At 40.8% G+C, this 14,040-nt stretch overlaps 1 protein-coding gene across 2 annotated transcripts in view; it reads right to left on the bottom strand.

Annotated features, from left to right (window-relative positions):
• The window catches only part of cpped1 (calcineurin-like phosphoesterase domain containing 1), a 109,824-nt gene extending 98,263 nt beyond the window's left edge, over positions 1 to 11,561 (bottom strand). For both annotated transcript variants that reach the window (XM_070545401.1, XM_054749012.2), the window contains exons 1-2: positions 11,396 to 11,561; positions 5,025 to 5,243 (exon numbers count right to left, since the gene is read on the bottom strand). In XM_070545401.1, the coding sequence (XP_070401502.1) occupies positions 5,025 to 5,243; positions 11,396 to 11,459 (283 nt within the window). In that variant the 5' untranslated portion in view covers positions 11,460 to 11,561. The remainder of the gene's footprint in view (positions 1 to 5,024; positions 5,244 to 11,395) is intronic.
• Between the last annotated feature and the right edge of the window lie 2,479 nt (positions 11,562 to 14,040).

Genomic DNA, 14,040 nt, shown 5'->3' on the forward strand with positions numbered 1-14,040 from the left:
TTTACCTTTTGTTAGCTGCTAACATCAACAGAGAGTGACTTGTATTCATATGTGTAGCAACACCTGTAGCGGTGGCCATTTTATTACCTTTAGAACACGTTTGTATGTCACGTATTTTTGCTCCTATTACAAACACTAATGATTTATTTCATCCCGCTACATTACAGTGTTAAAAAGAGCTCTCCTCTTCAACGGACGAGTTTGTCACGTGAACACCAAGGCCCTTGCTGTCATGAGCCGGGGTGAGTACTCGTCTCATCAACTCACTATCTCCGAGTGTTTCGATTTCAGGAGAGAGAGCAACAGCTATTTCCAATCAGCTGATCAGCGGGCCGGTTTATAAGGAGGACGGTGGACATGACTCGACGCCGGATGATTAACTACTGACTGGTAGTCTCTAGCCCTCGCTTATCTCTGCTCTTGTTCTCTCGTGTTTTTCTCTCGTGACTTGGATCAATTATATTTTTGGATTTTACCCCACCTCAGATCTGGATAATCATCAGAGTTTTCCCCAACGCCGTTTTGGATTTTTATCTGGTTCGTTTCCTGATTCACCCTCCTCCAAGTGCCGACCCGATCTCCTCCACCTCTCGCTCCCTCTCCAGAACCACACCGGTCCGGATCCCATTCCTCATTCACCTCTACCGCTCTACAATCATTACCTGGACTTACCCCGGCTCACCCCTCCCACACGCTTCTCGTCTATCTAAGCCGTAAGTCCCTCAGCCAGCAATTCCCCTGCCATTCTACAACTCCCATACTCACCTCTGCTACATTTCCCTCTAGACGCTGCTTCCCATTTCTGCACCCGCTAGATTTTCCAGTGCGCCCTTAGTTCACCTTTTCGTCAATAAATATATATATATATATATATATATATATATATATATATATATACATTTTTTTTATACAATCTTACTCTGATTCTGCATGTCCTGGGTTAGACTCTTGCCCCACAACATGACACTTGCGAGCATGTTGGTTACAAGACTCCTGTCCATGGTCGGTGATCAAGGTCTCAGAGAGATGATCAAGCAGCTCAACCCAGGTTACCACGACAACTACCTACCAGGACGATCCCGTTTGTGTGTGTGTGTGTCTGTGTGTGTGTGTTCTTGTACTTACTTCATACTGAGGACCACTTTGACCATTTTCCATACAAATTGAGGACATTTTTCAAAATGAGGACATTTTTTTGGGTCTCCACTTTTTTGGAAGCTTACCAGAAGCTTACTATACCAGTTAGAGGTATAATGTGAGTTAAGTTTTATTTAAGGTTAGGGTTAGGGTTAGGAATAGATCAGCATTGGTTAGGGCATGGATTAGGCATAGTGGAATCACAAAAATGAATGGAAATCAATAGAGGGTCCTCACTATGATAGAAAGACAGACGTGTGTGTGTGTGTGTGTGTGTGTGTGTGTGTGTGTGTGTGTCCGCATGTACGACACGTCTGTTTCTCTCTGGACACAAATAAAATAAACATTAGAATAAAAATGCATTTTATGATAAAATAAAAATGTTGCTGACTGAGCAATCAAGAAACTATTTTTTGAAGCATAATACTCTTTCTTTGTATCTTAAAGGTATTGGCCAGACTCGGCACTAAAATTGTGGAAATGCAGAATAACTACACTTTACCATCTATATAAATATGAACTGGGTTCAGTTTTTCATTTTGTTAAGGACTTTTGTCATAAATCATTACAGAAAATCCAAGTCCTCTCCTCCAGACAGTGAAGAACTGTGTTTATGGCGTCAGAATTCCGCCATATCTCGTGCACGCGTAATGTCCACATTGCGCGTGCGAACGGGACTCACGAGTGGAAGTTTGAACCTCGACGAGTGAAGATATACATGGCGAGGAGGTCATTTGTACACTGAGAGGGAGCAAACTGTGTCTGTGAGCGCACAAGGATGTGCACAAGTGACAAACCTGCGTGCGCGCGTTGGCCAACGAGCACACAGCAGAGGAAAACATGCGCGCGGCAGCCTTGCTGCGCATGTGGCAGCCTTTCTGCGTGCCACATGTGTTTCACATACGTCACTCCAACACATAAAACAAGGTAGCTGCTGATGCTAGTATTGTGAATAACTATTTTGTTTGCTTTCTTACTCTTAATTATTACAGAAAATTGCATTTACAGCTGCAGCAAAAGGTCTGAGCCATGTGTCCGTGTCCTACACGCATTTTTAAATAACAGGTCTGATCCAAAATAATAACCTACATCAATAAATCCATCTATAACTGCACCGCTAAGTCTGGACTGTAGATGTGTCCCGTTAGCATTACTGCAGCAACACTGCTAACCGTGCTAGCTTTGGTAAGGAAAACACATGTCATTTGGGTAAGCTACAACACACACACACACACACACACACACACACACACACACACACACACACACACACACACACACACACACACACACACACAGATACAACTTAAAAGGTGATCCCCATATTTCAACAATAGATCCTCTGTGGACTTACAAAACCTCCAATGCCATCATGGATTAGTGCAAACAATGAGCCAAACTAAAGGGTTACTTCAGCATCTGGAAGATTTATTCGGGTAAACTATCGGTTAGTATTTTCCAGAGTTATATCAATATATGGAGTGGTAAAACTGGCAGCACATTATTTTATTTATCTGTAGATTACTGAATTATATTGGGACACATGATGGAGCTAAGACCAGCTGAGAACTCGTCAGCTTAGAACTCCCGATGGAGCACAGAAACAAAATATTTAAGAAAAGTAAACAAACTGTGACGATTTTGGTTCTGAAGATGAACAGAATCCTCCTCTATGTCCAAATCGGGTCACGGGTCTTCTGAGTCAATCAGTCCAAAACATGTCTACACCTCCAGTAGTGATATCCAGTTAGCGGCGGAGTTCGGTTGAACTTCACCGGTAATCCAATATCCGTTCTCGTTGCCGTATCCCAGGGAAAAAACAAATCTGACCGACTAGCAGAGGCTTCGGAAGCTACATCTGATTGATGACACATTGTTCTCTGCTATAATGCTAACGCAGAAACACCGGAGTCAGGGGTTGTTTACTGTAGCGGTTTCAGCAGAGCACCTTGTGAAACGTCACCAGCTGCCCAGGGCTTAGACCGGAAGTTAGTTTCTGTTTTTCTTGCGTCAGTCAAAAACATCGGATTTTCCTAAAATTCCAGCTGTGAAAATCCAAAAACCTTGATCATCTGAGGTTTGAATGCTTCTTTATACATGCCATTCAAAAGGAATTTTGCCTCTGGCCAATATCTTTAACCTACTTTATTATTACTACTACTATCTACTTAAAGACTGCAAAGCACGCCACACAAACCTGTGCATAGGGCCTGGATAGATTACAAGAAAGCCTATGACTCAATGCTGCACTCATGGATCACTGGATGCTTGGAGCTGAACAGCATCAACAGGACTCTGAGAGCCTTCATTGCAAACTCTATGAGGCTGTGGAAAACCACCCTTGAGGCCAATTGCAAGCCAAGTGCACAAGTCTCCATCAAATGTGGCATGTACCAAGGAGACGCCCTGTCCCCAATGCCGTTCTGCATAGGTCTGAACCCCCTCAGCCAACTATACAACAGCAAGCCTGGCGATGGATAACAAATCAAGAATGGAACCACAATCAGCCACCTCTTCTACATAGATGACATAAATCTGTATGCCAAGAGCGAGCGAGACATCGACTCACTGATCCACACCACCAGGATTTACAGCACTGATATGTTATGAGCGATTGATATCTGTTGTTGACAGCCCTTTGATCAGCCTCAGTTTGAAGAAACAGACATTAGTTAGAAAGCCAAGTTAACAGCTATTGTAAGAGGGCTCACTACAAAAAAGGATTTGTCGTGTTAAAACAAATTAAACCTCAAACAAGCAATATTTTACAAATCCTTACAGGCTCTCTGTGTCGTATCACATGGTCATACACTGGTGAAAATATTTCAGTTGTTTGAAGGCAACAATAATCTACTTTGGTCTCAAACCAGCTCTGACTAGCCATTATTGAATCATTAGCACCAGAAATGATCTTTGTTGCTCTAAATGTAGGCAACAAAACAACTGTTAATAATGAAACATAATATAACAAACACTTTTAATATACAAGATGGATTTATTCTTCCAACAATTTTCAACAACAAAACCACTTTCTACTAGCCTGGCAAGCCATATGTGAATATACAGTAAAGGCCAAAAGTTTGGACATACCTTCTCATTCAGTGTGTTTTCTTTATTTTCATGACCATGACCATTTACAAAGGGGCCAACAAGTGCTAAACACCTCTGGTAAAGAAAACACATTGAATGAGACAGGTGTGTCCAAACTTTTGGCCTGTACTGCATCTGGCCACGACCCAAAGACAAAGTTCAGTTTATGGTTGTTCAAACCATATCTGCATGCTATTGGACGGCAATAAACATGACGTACTCACCGCTACGGTGGTCGGTCAACAGGGATGTTCACCATACACTGTCGAAAAAGACACAAATACATCCATTCTCTACATAAAGGACTTGAGTGCCTCTATCTGCATGACAAAGAAAATCCCAAGTCTAAATATTCCAAAGTTGATGCCAAAGCCATGTCAAATTAGCTATCACCATCTTTATTTTTTCACTCAGTTGCAGTAATCTCCCACCCATCAAACTGATAGAGCACTGTGATTGGCCCACCAAACTGATGGAGCAATGTGATTGGCAAGGCCCGACTGTTGAGCCTGCTGAGGCTCCAATGGAGAAGTGCCGGACCGACATGCAGAGCAAAATCATTTTTGCTTCCTCTACAGATTTCTAGGCTAACATTTTTCAACACCATGTGCAAAATATTCTTACTGCTTAAACAAAAAACCAGAATCACTGATTTAGAAAAGGTAAATTTCAACCACTATCAAAGAAAAAGGACCATCAGATCAGCAAATTCATACCCATACTTCGTTACCTGTTATAAAGTAAAACTCAAAGTATATTGTTGTTTTTAACAATTCTTCCCTGTTCTCTGGTCCTACCTGGCATGGCGTGGACTAAATCACCGCACAGCACCATGAACCTCGGCCGAGGGCTTAACTGGTTAACGGCCTCCACAGCATGTTTCGTCAGCTGAACTTCCTCTGCCCATTCATCCCCTCCTCCATCACAGTCGCCATCTCTCCAGGCCTTCATCAGCCCAAGCTGGGGGTCTGCTGCTTGGATGAAACAAAAGGGTCCATTCCACTCATGCTCTGCATCTGGAAAAAGAACCGACAGGCACAGATCCATAGGGGTTAAAGCACAATCCCGATTCAATGACGCCACTTTAAAAGTAGGATCAGGATACCTTGAAGGGGTGGATTACTCATTTAATGAATACATTTGCAGTGGTCTCTAGTAGGAAGTGAATGCTCGGGGGGGGGGGATAGATCGGTGCACCATTTCTCTCACCTAAAAGTTCCCCATATCACAGCTGAGCTTCAGATGGAAGGTTTTGGAGTCTTATTTCCTGATATTTGGACATCTCGCTCCGGATTTGATAACAGCAACATAAATCTACCACTGACTTGCAGCGAGGATGTTTTATCTCCACAAATAACACAAGCCTGAAGCAGCTTCTGCTGTGTGGTAGTGTTGCTGATGCTAAAGGTTAGCTTAACTAAAAGACACATTATCTGTTGATTTCTAGGGTTAGGGTTAGGTCAGGGTTCGATTTCTAGATGAAAGTGACTCTTGTTTTTACGTGATCAGACTTGTTGTGTTTTGAGAGACTTAAGTCATTAAAAATGGGTAAGTAGGCCTGTTGGATGAATTATGGATACATTATTTATTATTTCAAACGAAAGCTCATCCAGTTCATTTTTCCCTGGCAACAGACAGGCGTTTGACCTTGCTTCTTCCCAGTCCTGGCTTATCAGTAAGAACGCCCTGTGCCAGCGTCTGGGTGTCTCCCTTTCGAAGTCTAAAGGAATGTGTAAATGTGTGTGCGTTTTATCATTTTTGTGTGTCCTTAATAAATACTCTTGGAGGGCTTTTTGTCGAACGAGAGCGAATTGACTACTGACTCGTGTGTTTCATTGATCTCTCTCCACTTTGCAAAGTCTAAATTGTTTGGTTATTGGTAAAGATTGGTATGGGTTAAATCGATCAGCTTGTTTATACAAACCTTTATTGAGAGCAACATCGAAACACTGGCTGGAAACAAATTGAAGATTATAAATATGGTCGGGAGAGAGGAGAGGTTCCCGTCAGGAATAAATATAAAACTGGATTTGATAAATCGTAGGGTAACGGGTTGTCATTTACAATTAAGGAATCGTTCTGTTTGGAATTAGTTTCATTTGGAAATGTCGCCTGAGAGTGCAGCCTCTGAGCTAGGGCTAGGCGATACGGCCTAAAAATAAAATCTCCAATTTTACTTCTTTTTATTTAATTTATGTTTTTTTTTTCTGATTCTCTCTTCCCCTCAGTTATTAAGAATAGCAATAGGTACAAATGGAAGGCACCTTAAAGCTAATTTTGTTTTTTATTTAATCACAAGCAAGACAAATGTAACCCTCATTTCTGAGATGAATAATGAATAAATGAACACTCTCTTGGAATAAAAGTGCCACGCACCACGTCCGTCGCAGCAAACCCAAACCAGTTCCAAACAATGGATGATTTAATTCCTTTCTTAGGAACAAACTTCCCACTCTCACCAGTGGCCGTGGAGTCGCTTGCTGTTGCTGTTTCGTGTGCATGCTGTGACGTTGTTGTCGCGATTATGTGAAACTAACACTTTGGAAGCTCCGGGGGGCCAAAAAGGGGCTACTAAAGTAAAATACGATTTACTATTTTTTAAATCGCACGCAAAAAATATTTGAATTAATTCATTAAATTGATTTATCGCCCAGGCCTATTCTGAGCTGTCATTCAGTCTGGTTACCTTGGCAACACGGCGTATATGATAAGGGAGCAGGGGAGGTGCTGGGGGGTTCTCGCAATTGTAAAATAAAATATGAACTGGAATTGGATTTGTGCGGTTTGTCTGTCGTGCCACAAAGAGTTCCAAATCAAAGCGTAGCAGAAGGATTTCCTTTGAGATCAGAGAGCTCATAGAGAACACGTTCCCTCCAGACTGCAAGCTCTGTTAAATCCTCCAATAACACAGAACAGCCATGCTATAATGTCAGATTCCCATCGGTCACAGGTGTCTTATTGGTTTTAGCACCAATTATGCAAAAAAAGCGCCATTTTTCCACCGGCACAATTATATACTGGGTAAATATAATTTGTGGATGAAGAACATCCGTGGATGACTGAGACTTTCAGTACTGCTGTTCCCATGTTCTACTACTAGATGCCATTCCTACACATGGTTAGAGCTGTTCTTATAATTAGGAACATTTTCATGCACAAGTACAAATTGGTAAATACCACACAATGCGTAAAATCGTCCCCACACACGAAATAGCACAGATCTGTTCGTAAGTACAGTTGATAAATGAGGGCCCAGGTCTTTCAACGGAAAACTTTTAGCTGTATGAACCATCCCTTTTCAAGATCAAACAACCATTATTTGTTTAATCTGAAAAACAATTTGTCAGACATGAAACAACTCACCAGGTTCCAGCAGTCACCCATGAGACTATCTCTTGAACAGCTGATGCGGATTAAGAGGAATAGGATTTGATATCCAGAAGACAAACTACTCGCTTGGCCAGCCGGATCACAGAGACGCCTCATCACACGGATATCGTAGCTCTCTGCACTGGCGTTGGATGTGTTAACCCTAATTGGATAACTAATTAAACACCCCTAAATTCAGGCAGACTATTTTATAAAACAATACATCACAATACAGCTGGGCGATATGGCCTAAAAACAATATCACGATATATTGAGGATTTCACTTCGATAGCGATTAATGGACGATAACTACAGGTATGCGCAGAAACAACAGTTGTCCACTAGATGGGGATTTCACATGCATTACGTTGAGTCACAATTTTATGTGACTCAAAGTGGTCGCTTCTTAAAATGACACGAATGTTGACAACCTACACACCTTTTAATTTTTTTATTATCAAATTTATTGACATGGGAAAACTTGTCTCAAGAAGAGTCAGAAATTTTGATAACGATAAATATTCGATTTATTGCCCAGCTCTACATCAGTTTTCTAAGAGACTTAGACTAACCCTAACCCTAACATCGAAGATCATGTTTCATTAGTTTGATTATTGTCTCAGTTGATATTACCTTAAATCATCATTTATAATCAATCATTCTGTTTGATCGTTAGACATGGAAATGTAGTAATAAATAGATTTTTCTAAACTATATTTTTGGCTCCGTGTCAAATTATTGATGAGTATTGGTTCCCTGGTATACACCCAAATCAATCAAATCAAAGATAATGTATTAATCCCAGAGGGAAATTAGAGTTCCAGTACACACAATTCAGAGATCAGACATACATGGGCAAGACACATGACAAGAATTGGTGACTGTGGTCATTCTCAACCCTGAGTCGCACTACCTTAATGGAGATAAGAGGGGTTACATGAGGATTGGCTCAGGTGGAGGGGAAAAAAAGGCACTTCAGAGTTTTCGTTGGAGCCTTGCAGGCTCAAGGATGCCAGATTCTGATTAGAAATTGTTTTGAGGCCAGACAGAGATCATTTCCTCTTTTACAGTTTGTTGGTCCTCAACCTCTCAAAATCCCAATAATGGCCATTAATCTATCCCAATCCGTGCTGATTCGTCCACTCTATCCTTGATGGCATCCATCTTTTGTGCCAATGAATGAATCTCGGCCAAAGTCCCAAGCTTACGATTCATCTCGACAATTACGTGAGTCTGTGAATTCACAGCGCGGTGCAAACCATCTCTGAGCTCCGGGATCAGGCCAATATTCCTCGACAGCTCGTTAATTTTCCGGTAAGCCAGGTAGCCTCCAAGGCCAATGAGAAGGAAACCTGACACCAACACCACAAATATCCACACGTCTTCAGTCCTCCACAGACAGCTGAGATAGACAAAACAAGTTCCACTGTTTCCAGGAGTCCATGATGTGTCCAACTGGGTCTGGCCCGGTGGGGCATCCGGGAGCCCCTTCTCCCGTTCTCATCGTTGAAAAAATTGTATCAACTGCGTTGAGAGACCAACTGACGAGATCCATTTTAGTGAATTTCAGTTTCCAGTTTCCAGAAAAAATGTAGAAGCAGCCGTGCACCCAGCACACACAGACAGACAAAGGCCTTGAGGATAAGATATGGAGGAGAGGAGGAAAAAAAGTGTCTGCATCCTCCAAGAGTCGGAAGAAGAAGTACCTATTTTCATCAACAATCAAATATTAAAGGTTCAGTAATATTGATAATCCATATTTTTATGGAATATTACAATTTATTTCATACCTTTATATTTGTATTGATAGTTTATTAAAAGTAACCACTTACAAAACATTGCAGTTATCAGTGTCACCTTTTAGCATTCCAATAAAGTGGAAACGTCTAGCTATGGACCATGAATATTGGCTCAAATAATCGGCAGCACATACCAGCCATTGGCTGACCTCGACCCATCTATCTATGCTATCAGCATTGGTATCAGCAATAAAAAATACATAAAAATCAGTTGGTCTCTAGCTAAAGGACTCCAGAAAGCACTATATAAATACAGGACATTTATAATCTTTTAAACAAAACCTCCCAAAGTTTTCTCAACTAAACCCTGAGAAGACGCTGTTCCAATGATGCAACAACTCTTTTGTGAAAAGTTCACAACCTGTTCAAAGTTTAAGCAGTGAGGAAACTGAAAACGTATGCTAAATTTTCAAGGCATCTTGGAAACTACTTTGTGATTGCAATTTACAATTTGCTACCAACAGTGAAAGCCCTGTCAGGTCCTAGCTTTATGAGCAAACAGGGCTAAATAGCTAGAAACAAAGATACATGTTAGAGAATGAATGAATTAACATAATCCAAACAATATACAAACACAAGCGCCCCACAATGTGATCAGTCTCCAATATTCATTAACAAGACAAACAGCATCTGTTCTCCATGTGGAGAAAAGAAACAGATACTAGATGCTGGTAACAGAAAAGTAATACTCAAAGACAAATGATGTGATTTTGACTGAAAATGGGTCAATGTTTAAAAGCAGGTGTAAACAGCAGCTTTTAGCTCTGCTCATTTAGAACTAGCACAATGAAATGCTGCTGTCGTAAAGAGACCCATTCAGCCTGAAAACCCACACACACACACTCAGCAGGGCCCGGTAGCTGTTACACATCCTCCATGCTTAATATGTTCTCTGTGTAACACGCTCCCAAATGATTTTATGATAATTCATTCCTTAGAGAAACTTGAGCAAAGATAGTAAAAAGAAAAGAGAAAAAGAGCAACCTCCTCCTGGAAACAATGATCCCGTCTGTGTAATTGACATTTATGGACCCATGAGTTGAAACACATTCTTCTTTTATAATTATAATCCTCATCTCTTCAAATAAATCGCCTTAAAGAGGGTAAAGGAACCTCTTCTCGATCTTAACTGATGACTACACAAAGAGGACCACGCTGAATTTTGCTGCCAACAGGGAGGACTGCAGATGGATTTTCAATCCTCAGCTTCGAGATTAGTGTAGAAAACTTCACTGTCATGCATTTTAATTTAGCCTCTGAGAGGGTCAAAGTCAGACTAGGAATCTAACACCCACAAAGCAACACATCATGCCCCTTTCTAAAAATATCCAAGAGGAACAAAGGAACCGAAAAGCAACTTCTAAAGCCCCAAGGCCTCACCTGAATAAGGTTAAAGTCAGATGCCATGAATCAGAAATAAGATAGATGAACACCAAGACTGGAGAGGGTACAAAATAACAAGATGTTGATAATGTGGTGGTCTGGGAATGCTCTGCTGCTTCAGGACCTGCAACCATCTTTCCACTAGATCATGGTTTCTCAACCTTTTTCAGCTAAACGCCCCCCCAAGTCATGCTGAAATCCCTTACTGCCCACCAATGTCCCATGCAGAGAAATGGAAAGTTTTTTGATATAAATGGTGACTAGATGCTTCACCATGCAGCCCACAACACACGCATGCGCGGGGAGGGAGGGAGGGAGGGAGAGAGAGAGAGAGAGAGAGAGAGAGAGAGAGAATCTGATCTATTTTCATTTGCATGCACATTTATGTGTTATTGGAATCAACAGTGCAAACGTCCTGCTCAGACTTGATTGGTTACTGAAATTGAGGGATAACAACAGCTACTAACAGTTTAGTACTCTCTAGCCTCTTGACGACTGTGACCAAACATGTCAAGTTAAAGCGGAACAGGCTAGCACAAACTTGTCCAACTAGTCATAGCATTAGCAAGTGAGTTAGCTGCCGAGCTTAAGAAGCTAACAAAACAACAGTTAGATACCTTCAGTCAGTCCGCTGAAGGTTCGGTGTGTAGCTCTGAGAAACATGTTCACGTTTCCAGCCATGTCATGAGCAAGTTCGAGAGCAATATAGTTAAACTCTGGACCGTGTCGGTCTGCTTCTGGAGCAGAGTCGTGTTGCTCCTCCCACTGTCACCGCTGCTAGCTACGGCTGACGTTTATCGGTGCTCGACTACACAGCCTGGCTGGAACTTTCTGAAGAAGTTAATCTACGGCTCTGTTTCTGCGTTTTCCTTTTTCTCTTCTTCTCTGTGATTTTTTTGGATTCCAAAAGACAGATATTTTTATTTATATATTTCCTACGTTAGGTCATTTTAGCAACAACCGTATTGTTACATTGCTATAAATAAAGTTTTCAAAACTCGTGTTCTCTCTTTTGATCATACTTCTTTTAGTTATTTTTTGTGTGATGGTATTTAGCTTGTTTTGTGTCTACTGTCCAATAGCTCAACAATTTTGAATTCATTTACGCTTTTTACCATCAAAGATATGTCTGTTTGTTGTGATTACAATGGCTAATCGACTATCAATGACATGTGACACTGTGTATTGTTTTTTATCTGTTTATGTCTCTGTGGTCATTATTAGGATGAGAGAGAGTTCATTTATTCTAAGGGAACCTGTCAATGCTACAACTGCACACACATGCAGGAAAAGACAAATAAACATGAGATCGATCGACAGACAGACAGACAGACAGACAGACAGACAGACAGACAGACAGACAGACAGACAGACAGACAGACAGACAGATAGATAGATAGATAGATAGATAGATAGATAGATAGATAGATAGATAGATAGATAGATAGATAGATAGATAGATAGATAGATAGATAGATAGATAGATAGATAGATGGATAGATAAACCTCTCTCTCTCTCTCTCATCCTTCCAGCCCATCTCCCTTTGTTTCTCACCCATTTCTTATTTTCGGTAATTATTATTTTTGGGTGGGGGGAGATGGCCCAACTGTGTAAATATTGCCACTTAATGTAGAGAACAAAGGAACAGGGCTTTTTCATCTACACAAGACTGCTTTACAACACAGAATTAGTCTATTGTGGATGTTATAGGGAACCTACATCACCACCATCTACTTCTGGACTGCGGGTCCATAACTGCCAAAAAAAATGGATGGGAGTCTGGATAAAAGTTAGTTAAGTTAGTTAAGTAGAACATCCAGGGCGTAAATCACCAGAACCAAAAAATAGCTTTTATAGCCCCTTTCACCTATATTCACTTTTTTCTTGATTCCAGGGACCCAGGAGCCGACTGGAAGAGGAGTGAATAAAGCAACAATGCTCCAATCAGGTGCCTCTGTTATTAAGTCCTCACAGTTCTAAAAATGCATAATTTATACAACTTCCTCTTCTGGTTTTATCATGACCGAGAGAAATCGGGACTACAACCACAACCTTTCAGGACAAGGGACAGCGGTCATAGACTGTGACCTCTGACCATGGTCCTGAAAGGTTGTTAGGGTGTTTTTCTACTTGTGGCTCATACTCATATTGACTTTAAAGCATCCTGACCAGTTTAATTCCTAAAAGTATAAAACTGAAAATTAAAAGTTGTGTATGAATTGTAGCTATACATTTGTTTGTTTAGAAAATGTATTCCTACCTCAACCCACTGGTGAGGATTCTCAAGTTTGTAAGCAAAGGCTGAATATCCTCACAGTGCCTTCTGGTCAGAAATAAAGAATTCCATGTACACACGCGATATTCCTGCACTTCCTGATAAATAACTTTACTTTGATTATTTTGATTAGTTGAGAACATGTTTGCATTCAGACTAGTTCTGTTTGTGAAAAAAACAAACACTTAGAGAGACAAAGTCTAATTTTAGTCTCCATTCCTGGTGGGCTCTCGGATTTGCTTCATTTATGCTTCCAATATTCTGTAAAACCTTTCTGTAAAAGGTGAATTCAGCAGGGGTTATTTCCAAGGATAAAAAGCTACGATGGATAACTTCCAACATTTATCGCAGACAGTCCTCTTCAGCACCCGCTCGAGGATCCCATGGTGTTTCCATACCAGAGAGGTTATACAGGACCAGTCTGTACAGGAAGCTCAGCTTGTGTCCAGGATCTGGTTCTCTATCATGATCTAAATTTAATGAGCATGTGTCAGAGTGGGGATGGACGTAGCTCTTGGAGCAATATCCTCATTAATGAGGACGAAGCTCTAATCTGTCCATCCAGCTCCCTCCACCCTGTCATCACAAACAGCAGCCTATAGATCTTATTAGGATCTTCATGGAATCGCTTTAATGTTTGAACAAAGTCTTGCAGATAAACATGCCAGGAAATAATGTTTGTAACAAAATGTACAAATGTGCACACCATAGTTGCTTTCGTTAAAAACATGCAACAGGGACTGAAACAACTTGAAACTGAAAAGAATATTTAATAAGTAAAAATATGAATGGATTCAACTGGTGAAAATCAGATGTTTTTGTTGAACTGTGTTTTTTTAATATAAAAACTGAACACAAATTATCTCAAAAGACTATTTAAAGCATGAATGTGAAGATAAATAAAGTGAGAGCTCTGACTTGTGAATAAACTTTCTTTTGAAGGGAAAATACGATTTAAACCCAAACACTGATATTGGTTCAATAAC

Source organism: Nothobranchius furzeri, chromosome 16, assembly GCF_043380555.1.
Source record: "Nothobranchius furzeri strain GRZ-AD chromosome 16, NfurGRZ-RIMD1, whole genome shotgun sequence".
Taxonomy (NCBI): Eukaryota; Metazoa; Chordata; class Actinopteri; order Cyprinodontiformes; family Nothobranchiidae; genus Nothobranchius; species Nothobranchius furzeri.